The sequence below is a fragment of the Thamnophis elegans genome, chromosome Z (genome assembly GCF_009769535.1).
Source record: "Thamnophis elegans isolate rThaEle1 chromosome Z, rThaEle1.pri, whole genome shotgun sequence".
Lineage (NCBI taxonomy): Eukaryota > Metazoa > Chordata > Lepidosauria > Squamata > Colubridae > Thamnophis > Thamnophis elegans.
The window spans coordinates 71,046,226-71,065,665 of NC_045558.1; the positions used below are offsets into that span (position 1 = coordinate 71,046,226).

The window sequence follows — 19,440 nt, forward strand, 5'->3', positions numbered from 1 at the left end:
GTTATGTTATTTTGAACACAGTATTTTAGGTTGCAATAGTCATATGGTAAATAATTTGTACTTACAATGTCAAACTTTTGTGTGATGTTTCCCTGGACATCTAACAAATAAACTTTGCCATAATGTGTTCCAAGTGCCAAAAACTAAATAGAAAAAATGGGAGAAATACATTATCCAGAGAAATTAGAATAGGGAGCGTACAACATACCATTTGCTTGTGCTAAATATTACTGTGATAATGTATATCAAGCATGAATCACATCATTTCCTGAACAGTCCTGAAACCTATCCAAAGAGTATAACAGCAAAATACAAATGACATCTAAACAAGGATTCAATATAAAGCAAACACTTGAGAGTGAAATTGTAAAAATGTAAAACTGTCACTTAATGCATTCTTGAGCTCTTAAAACCTAGACAAAAATGAATGTTGCTATTTCAGCAATAGAAAAACCAGTTCTTCTGGCCCTTGCTATATCTGATCTTTAACTTTCAGAGGAATATTCATATAACCAGATGGACTGATAATACCGCATAATAGTTGTGACAACATTGGAGTGTATACCCTACACGTCATTTCTGTAAAGAATTAGAAGTGAAAGCAGCAGCAGCAGAATGACAACAACAACAACAAAATAGTAAAAATAGTTACAATTTTGTGACATTTCTGCTTGCAGATATTATGAGATTTTTGGCTTTTTTAACCAAACTATGTTTGTATGTATTATAAAACTGTGATGTTGGGTAGTGTTGGGCAAGTCAATCTTTCTTAGTCCAACCCACCTCATGGGGTTCTTCTGAGGAAAATAGGAGGAAGAGTATGTTTGTTTGCCTCAAGTTACTTATAAAGTAATAAAGGCCAGATTTTTTTTAAAAAAAAGATCTTTTTCTATCCATGACTCTATTTATATAGTGAAGCCAAGTGAATTACTGTTCTCAACAAGCAACTATATTATTTTTACAAGTCTAGAAAACTATCTAAGCCCTATTTTTTTGAAAATGTCAGATCTCTCATTTAGCAAACCAGTCAAAAGTGAACAGTCAACAGGAGAGAGTTTTGCATTGCAAATTACAAAGTCTGCTCTGGTTTTACAGGCACAACTTTTAGACGCAGATAGTTAGGAGCCAGCCTAGGGGAAAAGACAAATCTGACTGAAAGGTGCATAAAAGATATGTGCTGCATACATAGAATACTCAAAATAATGCAGAAGAGATTTAGGTGTTATTTCATCACAAAGATTAAAAAACAGATTTAAAATATATCAAAAAGTTTGTTACTGCTTGGTATAAAACAGAGTGCCTTTCCTTCCTTTGGCATTACTGAAGTGGTCAGACTGCTAAATTCTCTGTATTTCATTGCATGTGAACACGCTTCATTGCAGCCTATAATGAAATGCTCAAATTTACAGGCACTACTAAGCATGTCAGTCAAGCAGCACAATCTTTTTTTTAATAACCTTACAGAAAGTCAAGGTTTAAAAGGATTTATCAAAATGGAATTGCTTAAAATGAAATTTCAGTTCAGGCACTTAAAATATGAAGCCACAGTAAAGAGAAGTCAAAAAAGGGAGAAAGAGAGGCAAAGAGAGAAGGGATTCATTAGAAATTCATCCCCTGCAATGCCTTTCACTCCTGCAAGGTTGCCTTTTTACAGAAATAAAAAAGTCTCCTGGGTTAAAAAAAAATCAATATAGTTAATAAAACATCAGGTGTGCAGACATAACTAGGTATGACTATTCCACTGCACAGGCCTACTTGAATGCACAGGGTGCCAGGAAGAATAGTCATCCAATGCAGACAGCAGGTCCAGTGAAAATATGTTTTATCATTGGGTGGGGGTGGGGGGACACTTCTGGAGGAAAAATAGTCTAAATGTAAACCAGATTTTATAATTTGAACAATGTAAAATGTTCTAATCGTAAAACACATCTATTGTAGATGCTACAGTGTTATTTCTTTTTATTTACTCATAGAGCAAGATGTAGGAAAGATACACATTCCATCTTCAATTTTTAGCCTCAGCATTGGGCAAGACAATTCCTAAAAGACTTTGTATCAGCTTCTAACATTATTGATCGTCTCATAAATAGTCCAGTTTATAAAAGTGATGTTACTAGAAACTACTTTATTATGTTGTTGCTTGTGACACTATAATTAGACTTCCAAATATAGAAACACTTTATATTGTTTAAGACATTTTCCTCTTTAAAAAGGTAAATACCATACCTCCAGACTAAACATCAAAGCCCAAGAAACCTTTACAGAACTAATGATAATTAACAAGTACAATAAGTGAGCATCTCCCATCATAATCAGCAGGTGCATTAGAGATAGGTTGCTGCCGGATCAGCCAAATGAGTAGTAGCAGTAGCAGGAGGCTCCGCCCACTCAGCCAGACACTTCTCCACACTCAGGAGCATGCCTGAACTAGTAGTAAAGAAATTGGCAATCCACCTCTGAGGTGCAGGCTAAAGGGAAGTAGAAAAGAGCATTTCCTTTGTTGAAGTACAATACAAAAATGTATACTTGATAAGCATCCATGGATATTTAATAATATATATGTAATATAACAATTGAATAAGTATTCAATATTATTGAATAATAATATATATTGTACTTCTAGACTGTCAATCTCCTTCAAGAAGGGACTCTGGGTGGTGTACAGTATAATATAAACATAAAACAGTACATAAATTAGAATTAAAATGTTACTCTGGGATTAATTAAAATTACAAGATTATAAAAATATAGCAAATTCAAAAAACAAAATAAATTCAAAGAAGGCAATTAACCTTGTTAAAACTGGTTAATGATGGCAGAGGGAGGGCTTTCATGGCACATAACTTGTATATGATTTTATTTAAGGATTTTGTTTGTCTTTTTTACAAAACATTTTAATGCTATTTCTCTCACAACATTCATTTTACAACTTGAATTTAAAAAAAAAAACACTGCATCACCAATAATTGTATTTTGCAATTAAATCTCAGCAGCATGATCCTGTGAATGAATACAAGGAGACAGATGAATGGGCCCAAAGAGTGGCACAAAGCTTGAACAGTCCACATTTTTAGAGCCTCTAGGATAATTCTTTGGAACACCTGTAACTAAACCTTGATAGTGTGAATATTTGAAAAAATAGAAAATATAGAAATATGTAGCACTCTGGCTCAATCATTATTTGATTTAGAAACTTTCACATAAATTGCTTGAGAGATTTACATGTAAAAATTACTTCCAGGGTAACTTTTCATTCCATGAAGAGTTGAAAAAATCCTCACTATCGCCATCTATTAATTATATTTTGATTATGTACTACCTACGTGAATAATTATAATTACAACATCATTATATAACTTATGTAACATTCATGAAACTTCAGTTAAAATGAATGAAAGAAAACTTAAAATACTTTGTTCAAGCAATGGAACCTTAGATTAATGAAAATAACTCACTGCATTTAGGGTCTAATGCAAATCTAAACTCTGATAAAAATATCAGCAAAACTATTGACTAGTAAATTGATATGGGAAATTACTCAGTAAAATTTAAATCCCAACCCTATACTTGTGTTCTATTTTCTCAACATAAGCTAAAGGTTCCCTTCCCATATGTGCTAGTTGTTCCCGACTCTTGGGGGTGCTGCTCATCTCCATTTCAAAGCCGAAGAGCCAGCACTGTCTGAAGATGTCTCCGTGGTCATGTGGCCAGCATGACTAAACGCCAAAGATGCATGGAACGCTGTTACTTTCCTACCAAAGGTGGTTCCTATTTTCCATTTGCATTTTTACATGCTTTCAAATTGCTAGTTTGGCAGAAGCTGGGGAAAGTAATGGGAGATCACTCTATTCTGCTGTGCTAGGGATTCGAACCGCTGAAGTGCTGACTTTTCTGATCGACAAACTTAACATCTTAGCCATTGAGCCACCTCAATTTAGTGGCAATGAATAATGCCAAAAGACTATTTAAATATGAAAGAAAAAAACTACTTTCCCAGAACAAATTGTTTCTGAGCATGTATAACACCCTTATGCTCACCTTGCCATTTCCTGTCAGAACCCTAGAAAACAAGCTTGCAGGTTTCATTCTTCATTTGCAACTACTGGCATTAATTACATGCTCACAAATTTTTATTGCTTATCTCAACATAACAAATAGAAATATGAGGAAGATAACCCATTTGCACATATTTTTCAAAATTAATAACTTACTTTCTCATGGATTGTCATGCAACTGGCTATATCCTTTTGAATGATTTCTCCAACTCCATTAGAAAGCCTTTCATACTTCAATTTGGGCTCTTCTTCACTGATATCTTCCTGTATTAAGAAACAGCTTAAGAATTTATTTTTTACTTTATTTTATTTATATATATGTGTGTGTGTGTGTGTGTGTCTGTTGTATTTGTGCTGATAAATAAATAAAGGGAGACTAGTCCCTTTATTTATTTATCAGCACAAATACAACACAAATGTAACAAAGGCAACAGTAAAAATATTGGGTTTCTGTCTGGATGGTCTCTTATAACAAGCCGATGGACAGAGAATGGAAGCAGTGAACTTCCTCCCATATTTGGGCATACCAGGGGTTGTGGCTTATATAAATATAAATATAAATATAAATATAAATATAAATATAAATATAAATATAAATATAAATATAAATATAAATATAAATATAAATATAAATATAAATATAAATATAAATATATAAATATAAATATAAATATAAATATAAATATAAATATAAATATAAATATAAATATAAATATAAATAAATATAAATATAAATATAAATATAAATATAAATATAAATATAAATATAAATATAAATATAAATATAAATATAAATATAAATTATATGTATGATGTATGTATGTATGTATGTATGTATGTATGTATGTATGTATGTATGTATATATATATATATATATATATATATATATATATATATATATATATATATATATATAGTTATTCCTCTCAGTGTTTGTGTGTGTGTGTGTGTGTGTGTGTGTGTGTGTGTGAACCCCAAGCATAGAGAGACAGAAAGTACACATTGTGATTCCTTGGGACCCTCAAGGCACAATCAGGTCTTGAAGGAATCAGTTCCTCATAATTCTTATGTACATGTATTTGGCATTTCTAGTAGTTTTAACCATATCAGGGCCATAAGGTATGAGGTTGAAGACTGTTCTATTCCCTTTTCTTTTTTTCTTTTTTTAATTAAACATTTTTTAAAAAGTTTTACAAATATATATCTCCCCTCCATTGTTGAATAGTAGGCAAATCTTTCTTCTTCCAGTACTGCGCCACCAACAGTCTTGCTGCCGTTGTTAGGTTCAAAATCAAATTAGTCTCTATAACTGTACAATCAATAGTTATACCTGACAAGAATAACTGGGGAGTAAACTTTATCCTTTTTTTAAAGATATTTTGCATAATCCACCATATTTTTATCTAAAATGCTTTGACCTTTTTACAAGTCCACCATATATGATAATATGTAGCATCAGCACATTCACATCTCCAGCATTTAGGTTGTAAATTTGGATACATACAAGCCAATTTTTGGGGATCTACATGCCATCTATAAAACATCTTGTAGAAATTCTCTCTCAGATTTTGGCCTTGCGTAAATTTTACATTTCTTACCCATATCTTTTCCCATGTATCCATCATTATTGGTTCTTCAAAATTTTGTGCCCACTTTATCATACAGTCTTTAACTAATTCTGTTTCAGAATCTATTTCTATCAATATATTATATAACCTTTTTATATGCATTTGACTTTGATCCCTAATTTGTTTCACTTTCCTCTTTTAATACATTCAGAGGTTTTAGCTGTAATATACCTCTTTCTATATTAAGAAGCTGTCTGTATGTGATTACCTCGTTTTTTTTCTATGCTTATATTCTCTATTGCGTGTCTGGAAATTGCCCACATAGGTATCTTATCATTTAATTAATCAACCCGGACAAGACCGAGTGGCTGTTGTGTTTCCCTCCCAAAAATTTGGCCAATGTTCCAACACTTAGGCTGGGGGGTCAAATTTTATACCCCTCAGATAGGGTCCGCAACTTAGGAGTCCTCCTGGACCCACAGCTGACGTTTGACCACCAGTTGTCGGCTGTGACCAGGGGGGCATTTGCCCAGGTTCGCCTGGTCCGTCAGTTGCGGCCCTACCTAAACCGGGAGGCCCTCGCAACAGTCACTCGAGCCCTTGTGATCTCTAGGCTGGAATACTGCAATGGGCTCTACATGGGGTGGCCCTTAAAGTGCATCCGGCGACTGCAGTTAGTCCAGAATGCAGCCGCGCGAGTGATAGTGGGCGCACCGCGGTTCGCCCACGTTACACCCATCCTCCGCGAGCTGCACTGGCTACCTGTCGATCTCCGGGTGCGCTTCAGGGTATTGATGACCACCTTTAAAGCACTCCATGGTAGTGGATCTGGGTACTTGAGAGACCGCCTTCTGCCGATTACCTCCCTTCGACCGATTAGATCGCACAGACTGGGCCTCCTCCGCACTCCATCTGCCAGTCAATGTCGACTGGCGACTACACGGAGGAGAGCCTTTTCTGTTGCAGCTCCGACCCTGTGGAACGACCTCCCCATCGAGATCCGCACCCTCACCACCATCCAGACCTTCCGCACAGCCCTCAAGACCTGGCTCTCCCATCAGGTCTGGGGATGGGTTCCCAATCTACCCGCCCGAGTGTTGACTGTTGAATGCAAGTTGTGTTTTTATTATTTTCTTTCTTTTGTTCACATATTGTTTGTCTTTGATAGTGCACCCCCTTCCCTTTGATTGTAAGCCGCCCTGAGTCCCCTCAGGGAAAAGGGCGGCCTATAAATCTTAATAAAATGACTAAAAAAAAATGAAAATGACTAATTTATGTTGATATTTTTTCCAGACACGTAATAGAGCATTCCTTAAAATATGACTTTTAAAAGTCCTATCCACCTTCTTGTCATATATCAGATAAGCATGCTAACCGTATACCAAATCATGCCCTTCAATGTTCAGTATTCTATCCTCTGTTGAGTTGATCCAATCACTAATTATTGATAAAACTACTGCTTCATAATATAATTTTAGATTTGGCATTTTCAAGCCTCCTCTGTCCTGTACATCTTGCATTATTTTAAGTTTTATTCTTGGTTTCTTCCCTGCCCATTCTACCCTTCTACCATTCAAGCAAATTTGCGTCTTTTTTAAGTATTGGTATCATTTGAAAAAGAAATAAAAACTTAGGCAGAACATTCATTTTTACTGCTGCTATCCTTCCCAACAAAGACAGTTGTAGTTTTTCCCATTTTTCATCTCTACCTGTATTCTATGTCATAATGGTTCATAATTATATAATTTCCCATTTGAAGTTGTACTATAAACTCCTAGATATTTAACCTTTTTTACTATCTCACATCCTGTTATTCTTTCTAATTCTTCTCTTTGATTTGTGTTCATATTTTTAACTAACATCTTAGTTTTCCCTAGATTTATTTTAAACCCAGATACTTGACCATATTGATTAATCATATTCATTAAGGCCATAGTAGATTTCCCTGGTTGGGTTAAAGTTACAACCAAGTCATCCACAAACGCTCATAATCTATATCCGTGATGTCTAATCTTAATTCCCTGTAAGTCATCTGACCCCCCGTATTTTATTCAGCAATAATTCCAGGGTTATAATAAACAATAATGGCGATAGGGGCAACCCTGTCTTGTACCTTTCTTGGTTTTAAATGGTTCTGTTAAACTTCCATTGATTATAATTTGTGCTGTTTGTTCCTGATATATTGCATTGATTGATTATGGAAAATACTGTCCAATTTGCATCTTTTGCATTGTTTTCATTAAAAATTGCCAATTCACTCGATCAAATGCTTTCTCGGTGTCTAGAAATATAAGCGCTGCAGGGACTTGGTTATTGTTTCCCAAATATTCCAATATATTAACAATTTGTCTTACATTACTTCTCATTTGTCTCCCTTGTATAAAACCAGTTTGATCATTATGAATCAGTTGCTGAATTACCAACATCAACCTATTCGCTAGTATTTTGGTAAAAATTTTATAATCTGCATTGAGTAATGATATAGGCCCATAATTTTTTGATTGACTAAGATCTTGATCTTCTTTGGGTATCAAGGATATGAAAGCTGTTCTCCAAGATGGGGGTACCTTTCCTTCCACTTGGATTCTGTTAAATAATTCCTTAAGGGGTTCTACCATTTCTAATTGTAAATTTTTAAAGTAAACCACTGTCAAACCATCTGTGCTTTCCCAGCCTTTAACTGTTTAATTACCTGGAGGATTTCCCCCGAAGCTATTGGTTGATTCAATCTCTCCCTTTGCTCATCCTTAACTATAGGTATTTTTTCTTTGTCCAAGTATCTATCTATATCTAAGCCTTGTATTTTATCACCCGTGTACAATCCTATAAAAAATTCAAGGAAGGCTTTTTGGATCATATCCTGTTGGTAAACTTCTTTTCCTTTATAATATATTTTTTGTATATTACGAGATTTTTGTTTCTTCCTGGTCATGTATGCTAACCATCTACCTGGTTTATTTGCATTGCAGAAAGTATTATGTTTAGCATATAACAAATTAGTAGCCACCTGGTCTGATATCAGCATGTTAAATTGCGCTTGTAATAGGGTAATTGCCTCTTTAATCTTCCTATCCCCTGGGTTTGATATTAACTCCTGCTCTTTCTTCCTAATCTCTTCCTCTAGTTCCTTTCTTTTATTCCCCTGTCTACATCTATGTAAATTATTTAAATTTATTAGAACTCCTCTCATGTATGCTTTGCTTGCATCCCAAACCATTTCCATAGATGTACCCTTGTTCATATTAAAAACAAAATATTCTGTGAGCAATTTTTACATTCATTGACATTTTTCTCATATCTAAATAAATTTTCATTTAATCTCCAACACCTTCTAGATTCCTTCCCATATTCCAATTCCATCCAGACCGGGTTATGACCTGTTAAAGCTCTGGAACATATCTTAGTCTTCTTTACCTTAGAAAGCAAATCATTTATAGTTAGTATAAATTCAATCCTAGAAAAAGATTGATGTCTATCAGAAAAAAATGTAAAGTCCTGTTCTTTAGCATTCCTTTCTTGCCAAATATCTCTTAGCTCCAAATCATCCATCATATCGAAGAAAGACTTAGGTAGTTTCGCACGTGTTTGGATATTTTGCAAAAGACCCTTCTTATCTTTCTTGGTAATCAAAACTTTATTCCAGTCACCCATTAATATGCAGGATCTGTAGTCTCATTGTATTAACTTGGTATGGAGCATCTTGTAGAATTTTTCTTGTTGTTGATTAGGGGCATATACTCCCATTAAGAGTATCTTTTTCCCTTCTAATAATAGTTCTATTGCAATATATCTTCCTTGAGAGCCTGCTTCAATTAGTTCAGCCTTTATGTCCTTTCTTAGGTATATAACTATACCATTTTTCTTCTCTGAGGCGGCCACAAAATGTTGTCCCAGTCTTGCATTCATCAAATATTTCTGATCATTTGTCCTAATATATGTTTCTTGCAGGCAAATTATATCATTTTTGAATTGTTTCAAATAATGATTTATTTTTTCCTTTTCTGTGGTGAATTTAAGCCATTGACATTCCAAGTTAAAAATTTAATTGTCATCTTTAGCTCCCTGAAGCTTTTTCTTTTTTTTTTTAAATATATTTTATTCATTTTCACATTCCATTTTACAATCACTTATATACAGAGTATTTGCTATAAGAAAAAAAAAATAAAAAAATTAAAAAAAATAAAATAAAAAGAAAACACAACTCATCATTCACAACCCCACCTGACACTTCCATCCTCCATACACCCCATCTACCCCCTCCAACTTTCCTTTCCTCCCTCTAACGCTCCCCTCCTACTTCCCTTTCCCCTCAAACCTTCCTTCTCCCCTTACTCCCAACACACCCTCCTTGCATTCCCCTTACTCCTTCCTTACTCCTCCCTCCTCTTTCCCTCTACCTCCCTCCTTGGTGTATTCCTTTATTCAAGTGTTGTTTATTATAATCTGATAAAAAGTAAAATAAACCAAGGGGAAAAAAAATTTTAAGAAAGAAAAGAGTAAAAAAAAAAGGAGAAAAAAAAGAACAACCGTATATAAGTGCATTTTTTTTTATTTATTTATTTATAGGCCGCCCTTTTCCCTGAGGGGACTCAGGGCGGCTTACAATCAAAAAGGAAGGGGGGTGTAGGACAATACCAAAAAGAAATGTGCACAAAGTAAATTAGACAGTAAAACTCAACATTCACTCAACATTCGGGAGGGGCAAAAATAAGATTATCCCCAGGCCTGACGGGCTAGCCAGTTCTTTTTTTTTTTTTTTTTTAAATATATTTTATTCATTTTTCACATTCCATTTGCAATCACTTATATACAGGGTATTTACTATAAGAAAAGAAAAAAAAAGGAGATAAAACGAACAAAAAAAGGAAACACAACTCATCATTCACAACCCCACCTAACCCTTCCATCCTCCATACACCCCATCTACCCCCTCCAACTTTCCTTTCTCCCTCTAACACTCCCCTCCTACTTCCCTTTCCCCTCAAGCCTTCCTTCTCCCCTTACTCCCCACACACCCTCCTTACATTCCCCTTACTCCTTCCTTACTCCTCCCTCTTCTTTCCCTCTACCTCCCTCCTTGGTGTATGCCTTTATTCGAGTGTTGTTTGATCTGATAAAAGTAAAATGAGCCAAGGAAAAAAAAATAAAAGAAAAAAAAGAACCACCGTATATAAATACATTCTTGTTCTTATTAAGACTATGTTAACACCCCCCCACCCACCCCCCCACAAATCCCCATCCCTAATCCTCCCGACTTCCCAGGGCCCACACCTGGCACTACCTTCTGTCTAAAATATCTTGTATACATATGGATTAAAAAAATAAAAGTAATATGTCAAAAGAAAGAAAAACAGAAAAAAAAGAAGAGAGAAAAGAAAAGAGAAAAGAAAAAAAGAAAAAAAAAGAAACCACTCTTTGTGTTGATCTCAGCCCCCCATCTTTATCTATGCTTAAATAGTATAAATCATTCTATCTATATTTTATTCTCGTCTCTTACTTCTTTGCTATTTACCCCAACCTTCTGTAGACTCTCCCGTTCCTCTTCCTAAACCTTATGATCCCTTCCGATAAAATTTAAGCAACGTGGTTCATGCCACATATTCAAATTACTTTGCAGAAGAGTAATCAAGCTTTCCCTTCTAGTAAAATTTAAACAGCGTAAATGATCTTTCTTAACCTCCTTTTCAAACAGTAATTCAAAATAATCTAGCCAAGCTTCCCTTCTTAGTAAAGTTAAGCAGCGTAGATCAAATATTACTTTACACAGAAATCAACTTCTATCTTAAGATAATTCCAACCGACTTTCTCTTCTAATAGGATTTAAATAACGTAGTTCATTCCACATGCATTTTACCCTCATCCCTTACTTGTCTGATATTTACCACTATCAAATTTATGCTAACATTTGTTTAAAATCTAACTCAAAGCAATTTCAACCAACTTTCCCTTCTAATAAAAGTTAAATAGCATGGATCATTCCACATATTCAAATAATACTTTCAGCAAGAGTCAGTTAACCTTCTGTTTTAAAATAGTCCCTTCTAACAAGGTTTAAACAACATAAATCATTCCGCATTCTTTTTACACCTATCTTAAGATAATCCCAACCGGCTTTCTGTTCTAATAAGCTTTAAACAACGTAAATCATTCCACATATATTTTACCCTCATCCCTTGCTTGTCTAATGTTTTCCACTATCAAATTTATGCTAACGTTAATTTAAAATCTAGCTCAAAGTAGTTTCACCCAGCTTTCCCTTCTGATAAGAATTAGTCCGCTTTTTCTACCGGAGAGAGGTCTCAAACCCCCATTCAGTCCTTAACTTTGGCGAATATTTTGAAATGTCTAAATTCTCGATCTCCGTTTTTCTGCTTCTCCGAGGGAGGAAAGGCTACCCCCTCCATCTTGCAGCCACATGGCCTGCCGCTTGCCTTCTCCTTCCGCTTGTCTCTCCTCTCTTCCAAGTGAGTCAGGAAGTCCCGCCTTCAAAGTCCTACAGTAGAAATCTTGAGCCTCCGAAACAGAGTGAAGACGAAATCTTTGATTCTCAAATGTAACCGTGATGCCGGCAGGGGCCTCCCATCTGTATCGAATCTGTTGACTCCTAAGCTCTTTAGTTAAAAAGGTGTAGTCCCTTCTTGCTTTCAACATCTGGAAAGGTATATCTTTGAAGACAATCAGGTCCTGGTCATCAACTCGGAGACTGTTGTTATGAAACTTTTGCACAATCGCGTTTCTAGATTCTTTTGTAGAGAAATGTATAATTATGTCCCTCGGGAGCTGTCGCTGTTCCGCTATCAATGAGTTCTGGCGATAGATTTTCCGAATCTGCCAATCAAAATTAAGTCCCGGGCTTCCCACCGCATGGCTGAAGGCTTCAGCAAAGGTCTGTTTCAGATTCTCTTGCTCCTTTTCACGGAATCCTCTGACTCTTATTGCAAATGCCTTCCTATTAAAATTTATCATCATAAGCTGTTGTTCAGTGTCTCTAATTTTTTGTTGTAAAATTTGAATATTGGTAGTCAAATTAAAATTAGCCTTCTCCAAACTTTCCAATTTGTTCTCTATTTCAGCAGAATAATCTGACAGGGCAGACACGGCTGCAAACGTGTTCGCCTTCATTTGATTAACTTTAGACTTTAAATCATCATATAGTTCCAATACAAATTCCTTAATTTCTTGTTTAAAATCATTAAACATTTTAAAGAAATATTCCTGTGTTAAAAGTTCTCCAGTAGAGGGCATAGGAGACAAAGGCTGTGGTTCCAGTAAAAATTCTTTAAATTCTTTAGACACATTTGTAGCAAGGCGCTTCTTTGACCTGGGTGCCATAATAAATACACAAGTAAGCAGCGCTTTGCTCCCCTCTGTTTCCAAAGAAGAAGAGTTTATTTTGTTAAGAAGCGGTCTGCAGGAAGGTAAAACCGGCTAAGTATATCCACTATCAATCATCCACGGAGAGAAATCGCCATTTTGAAATCCATTTAGACAAAGAAGTCTCTAAGACAAATGGTGCTGGTATTTAAGATAGTAATAAAAACATAAATCTCACAGGGGTGGGTGGGACCCGCCCGTATCAATTCTAGCTTGAAAAAAACTTTGTTTTGTCCTGGGGGGGGCTAGCCTGTCTGGGGCTGCCAAAAAAAAAGGCAGCTGAGAAGAACTGGCTGGAGATAAAAGCTCCGCTCCGGCTGGATCTAATCTCTATCCACAGCCAAAAAAAGAAAAAGGCTGTGGCTCACGAATAGACCCTAGCCTACAGAGCTACTCCCTGCCCCTTTCTTAGCCAAAAAGGGGTGCTATCTATGATCTTATTTAGATATACAGACCAGATCTCTGAGGAGCTCGGTGGAGCCCTCCTCGGCAACAGGCCACGCCCCCAGGAAGTCTGGGCTAGCCAGTTCTTGAGGGCTGTGCGGAAGGCCTGGACGGTGGTGAGGGTACGAATCTCCACGGGGAGATTGTTCCATAGTGTCGGAGCCGCAACAGAGAAGGCTCTCCTCCGAGTAGTCGCCAGTCGGCACTGACTGGCGGATGGAATACGGAGGAGGCCAACTCTATGCGATCTGATGGGACGCAGGGAGGTGATTGGCAGAAGGCGGTCTCTCAAATAGCCAGATCCACTACCATGGAGTGCTTTATAGGTGGTGAGTAGGACCTTGAAGTGCACCCGGAGATCAACAGGTAGCCAGTGCAGCTCACGGAGGATCAGTGTTATGTGGGCGAACCGTGGTGCGCCCACGATCACTCGCGCGGCCGCATTCTGGACTAGCTGAAGTCTTCGGATGCTCTTCAAGGGCAGCCCCATGTAGAGCACATTACAGTATTCCAGCCTGGAGATCACAAGGGCTCGAGTGACTGTTGTGAGGGCCTCCCGATTCAGGTAGGGCCGCAACTGGCGCACCAGGCGAACCTGGGCAAATGCCCCCCTGGTCACAGTTGAGAGATGGTGGTCAAAAGTTAGCTGTGAATCCAGGAGGACTCCCAAGTTGCGGGCCCTTTCTGAGGGGTGTAAATTTTGTCCCCCCAGCCTGAGTGATGGTATGTTGGTCAAATTTTTGGGAGGGAAACACAACAGCCACTCGGTCTTGTCTGGGTTGAGTATCAGCTTGTTTGCTCTCATCCAGTCTTTAACGGCTTCCAGACCCCGGTTCATCACGTCCACCGCTTCATTGAGTTGGCACGGGGCGGACAGATACAACTGTGTATCGTCCGCATATTGGTGGTATTTTATCCCGTGCCTTCGGATGATCTCGCCCAGCGGTTTCATGTAAATTTTAAATAGTAGGGGGGATAAGACCGACCCCTGCGGCACCCCATAAGTTAGGGGCCTCAGGGACGATCTCTGCCCCCCCACCAACACCGACTGCGACCTGTCCGAGAGATAGGAGGAGAACCACTGCAAGACAGTGCCGCCCACCCCTATCTCCCGCAGTCGTCGCAGAAGGATACCATGGTCGATGGTATCGAAAGCCGCTGAGAGGTCCAGGAGAACTAGGATGGAAGCATGGCCTCCATCCCTAGCTCTCCAGAGATCATCAGTTAATGCGACCAAAGCGGTTTCTGTGCTGTAACCGGGTCTGAAGCCAGACTGGAAGGGGTCAAGATAGTTAGCTTCCTCCAAGGTACGCTGAAGCTGGAGAGCCACCACCTTCTCAACAACCTTCCCTACAAAGGGGAGGTTGGAGACTGGACGATAGTTATTAAGAACAGCTGGATCCAGAGACGGCTTCTTCAGGAGGGGTCTTACCACCGCTGTCTTAAGCGCGGTGGGAAAGTACCCCTCCCGAAGAGAAGCGGTAACAACCGCCTGGATCCAGCCTCGTGTCACCTCACTGCTGTTGGCAACCAGCCAGGAGGGACACGGGTCCAGTATGCAGGTGGAGGCACTCACAGCTCGCATAGCCTTGTCCACATCCCCAGAGGCAATTTCCTGAAACTCAACCCAGAGATGGTTTCCCAAGTTTTCTCCTTGTGTCTCGGCTGGATCTACTGGGGTGGAGTCCAGGTCCGCTCGAAACCGGGCAACTTTGTCCGCCAAGAACTGGACGTACTCCTCAGCCTTACCCTGTAAGGAGTCTCCCGTCTCCCTCCTATTTAGGAGGGAGCGGGTTATCCTAAACAGGGCGGCTGGGCGGGACTCGGCGGACGCTACCAAGGAGGCAATGTATGTTCTTTTTGTTGTTCTTAAGGTCCGAATATACTCCTTGGTGCATGCTGTTAAAAGTGCCCGTTTCGACTCGGACCTATCGGACCTCCACGAGTGCTCTAGGCGTCTCCTCCGGCGCTTTACCTCCCGGAGCTCCTCAGTGAACCAAGGAGGCCTCCGGGGGCCGCTGACCCGGAGGGGCCGTAGCGGCGCAATCCGGTCTAGAGACTCCGAAGCTGCCGAGTGCCAGGCAGCGACGAGGGTCTCCGCCGAACTGTGGGCGAGGGTATCAGGAATAACCCCAAGCTCCGTCTGGAACCTAACAGGGTCCATTAGTCGCTTGGGGCGGAACCAGCTGGTCGGTTCCTCCTCCCTACGGTGGGGGTTTGGCCTCCGGAAGTCTAGCCTCAGTAGGTAGTGGTCTGACCACGACAGGGGTATGATCTCATTACCCCTCAGACCAAGATCGTAACTCCACTGCTCCGAGAGGAATACGAGGTCAAGCGTGTGACCCGCTGAGTGAGTTGGGCCTCGAATTACTTGAGTCAAGCCCATGGCTGTCATGGAAGCCATGAACTCCTGCGCTCCATCAGAGTGTTCACCGAGCGAAGGCAAGTTAAAGTCCCCCAGAACTATAAGTCTAGGGAACTCAACCGCTAGCTCGGCTACTGATTCGAGGAGCGAGGGGAGGGCTGCTGCAACGTAGTTGGGAGGCAGGTACGTAAGCAGCAGACCCACTTGACCCTTGAGGTCCAGCTTCACTAGCAGGGACTCACACCCGACAAGCTCCGGAGCAGGGATCCTATGAGGAACTAAAGACTCCCGGACTACAATAGCCACACCGCCACCACTTCCCTGGGCTCTCGGCTGGTGTAGCACCTGAAATCTGGCTGGGCACATCTCAACGAGGGGGACTCCTCCCTCAGGGCCCAGCCATGTTTCAGTAATACATGCCAGGTCTGCGCCCTCATCAGTTATCAAGTCCCGGATGAGGGGGGCCTTATGAACAACAGACCTGGCATTTAGCGACAGCAGCCTGAGACCAGGGTCCTGAGCACCCGCGCCATCTGACCTTGGAGTGGGACTCCTAGGGCCGGAAGGAGGGATCTCTATGACACAGCGAGCCCTCCTTCCCCGATGGTGGCCTGCCCTAAAGTCCCCGCCGTATCTGCCTCTCCCTGTCATGACCGCAATGCTCCGACCCTCACCCGTGGTTGTGGTCCCCCCAACCACCCCGATGACCCCCGCATACCCCGGCAGGTCCTCCGAATCAGTCATACCCAAACTCTCACTCAAGCAATCCTCACGAAATAATTAAAACACAAAGTTACAACAGTAATAGTAATAAAAGTGAGATCATTCATATCATCCCAAGCAGTCCCATGCACTCAACATACCATATTAAAATAAAATTTAAAAATTGCGCGGGCTCACAGACACAATGTTCAGTTTATGGTAGTCCAGAGGTGTCTTCTGCCCTCTCTATACCATTTTTCTTCTCCGAGGCGGCCACAAAATGTTGTCCCAGTCTTGCATTCATCAAATATTTCTGATCATTTGTCCTAATATATGTTTCTTGCAGGCAAATTATATCATTTTTGAATTGTTTCAAATAATGATTTATTTTTTCCTTTTCTGTGGTGAATTTAAGCCATTGACATTCCAAGTTAAAAATTTAATTGTCATCTTTAGCTCCCTGAAGCTTTTTCTTTTTTTTTTTTTAAATATATTTTATTCATTTTCACATTCCATTTTACAATCACTTATATACAGAGTATTTGCTATAAAAAAAAAAAAAAAAAAAAATAAAAAAATAAAATAAAAAGAAAACACAACTCATCATTCACAACCCCACCTGACACTTCCATCCTCCATACACCCCATCTACCCCCTCCAACTTTCCTTTCCTCCCTCTAACGCTCCCCTCCTACTTCCCTTTCCCCTCAAACCTTCCTTCTCCCCTTACTCCCAACACACCCTCCTTGCATTCCCCTTACTCCTTCCTTACTCCTCCCTCCTCTTTCCCTCTACCTCCCTCCTTGGTGTATTCCTTTATTCAAGTGTTGTTTATTATAATCTGATAAAAAGTAAAATAAACCAAGGGGAAAAAAAAATTTAAAGAAAGAAAAGAGTAAAAAAAAAAGGAGAAAAAAAAGAACAACCGTATATAAGTGCATTCTTGTTCTTATTGAGACTATGTTAACACCCACCCACCCACCCCCCAAAAATCCCCGTCCCTACTCCTCCTGACTTCCCAGGGCCCACACCTGGCACTGCCTTCTATCTAAAGTATCTTATATTCATATGGATTAAAAATAAAATAATATATTAAAGGAAAAAAAAACCAAAAAAAAGAAAGAAAAGAACAAAGAAAAAAAGAAAAAAAAAGAAACTCTTTGTGTTAAGCTCAGCCCCCCATCTTTATCTATGCTTAAATAGTGTAAATCATTCTATCTATATTTTATTCTCGTCTCTTGCTTCTTTGTTATTTACCCCGACCTCCTGTAGACTCTCCCGTTCCTCTTCCTTAACCTTGTATTCAGATAAACATTTATCCAAATTTATAAAATAATTTCACCAAGCTTTCCCTTCTAATAAAAATTAGATAGCATAGATCATTCCACATATTCAAATAATACTTTCAACAAAAATCAGTTTACCTTCCGTTTTAAAATTATCTCATCCAGCTTTCCCTTCTAACAGAATTTAAACAACATAAATCATTCTGCATTCATTTTACATATATACATTCAGTATCACCCCACCAATATACGTAAATCATTCCGCATGCATTTTACCCTCATCCCTTGCTTCTCTAATATTTGCCACTATCAAATTTATGCAAGCATTAGTTTAAAATCTAGCTCAAAATAATTAGTTTCAACAAAAATCAGTTTACCTTCTATTTTAAAATAATCTCTTCAAACTTTCCCTTCTAACAAGATTTAAACAGCATAAATCATTCTGCATGCATTTTACATATATACATTCAGTATCACCCCACCAATAAGTTCCCCTTTTTCTGCCGGAGAGAGGTCGCAAACCCCCATTCAATCCACAACTTTGGTGAATATTTTAGAATGTCTAAATCCTCAAACTCCGCTTTTCTGCTTCTCCGAGGGAGGGGGAGCTACCCCCTCCATCTTGCAGCCATGTGGTCTGTTGCTTGCCTTCTCCTTCGGCTTGTCTCTCCTCTTTTCCAAGTGAATCAGGAAGTCCCGCCTTCAAAGTCTTGTAATAGAAATCTCGAGCCTCCGAAACAGAATTAAGACGAAGTTTTTGATTCTCAAATGTGACCGTAATGCCGGCTGGGGCCTCCCATCTATATTGAATCTGTTGATTTCTAAGCTCTTTAGTTAAGAAGGTATAGTCCCTTCTTGCCTTTAACATCTGGAAAGGTATTTCTTTGAAGACAATCAAGTTCTGGCCATCAATTCTCAAACTATTATTGTAAAATTTTTGCACGATCGCGTTTCTGGATTCTTTTGTGGAGAAATATATAATTATGTCCCTCGGGAGCTGTCGCTGTTCCGCTACCAACGAATTCTGGCGATAGATTTTCTGAATCTGCCAATCAAGGTTAAGTCCCGGGCTTCCCACCGCATGGCTGAGGGCTTCAACAAAGGTCTGTTTCAAATTCTCTTGCTCCTTTTCACGAAATCCTCTGACTCTTATTGCGAATGCCTTCTTATTAAAGTTTATCATAACGAGCTGTTCCTGAGTGTCTCTAATTTTTTGTTGTAAAATTTGAATATTAGTAGTCAAATTAGAATTAGCCTCCTCCAAACTTTCCAATTTATTCTCTATTTCAGCGGTATAATCTGACAGGGCAGACACGGCTGCAAACGTATTCGCCTTCATTTGGTCAATTTTAGACTTTAAATCACCATATAGCTCGAATACAAATTCCTTAATTTCTTGTTTAAAATCATTAAAGATTTGAAAAAAAAAATTCCTGTGTTAAGAATTCTCCAGTAGAGGGCGTAGGAGACAAGGGCTGCGATTCCAGTATAAATTCTTTAAATTCCTTCACAGATTCTTTAGGCACATTTGTAGAGAGACGCTTCGATTTTGACCTGGGTGCCATTATAAATCAACAAATAAACAGTGCTTTCGCTCCCCTCTGTTTCCAAACAAAACAAAAAAAAAAATTTATTTTGTTAAGGA

At 38.9% G+C, this 19,440-nt stretch overlaps 1 protein-coding gene across 1 annotated transcript in view; it reads right to left on the bottom strand.

The window, feature by feature from the left end:
• VPS41 (VPS41 subunit of HOPS complex) overlaps nt 1–19,440 on the bottom strand; it is a 250,144-nt gene that overhangs the window by 200,273 nt on the left and 30,431 nt on the right. Inside the window, 2 exon segments of the mRNA XM_032234989.1 lie at nt 66–143; nt 4,212–4,319. Of these exon segments, the coding sequence (XP_032090880.1) occupies nt 66–143; nt 4,212–4,319 (186 nt within the window).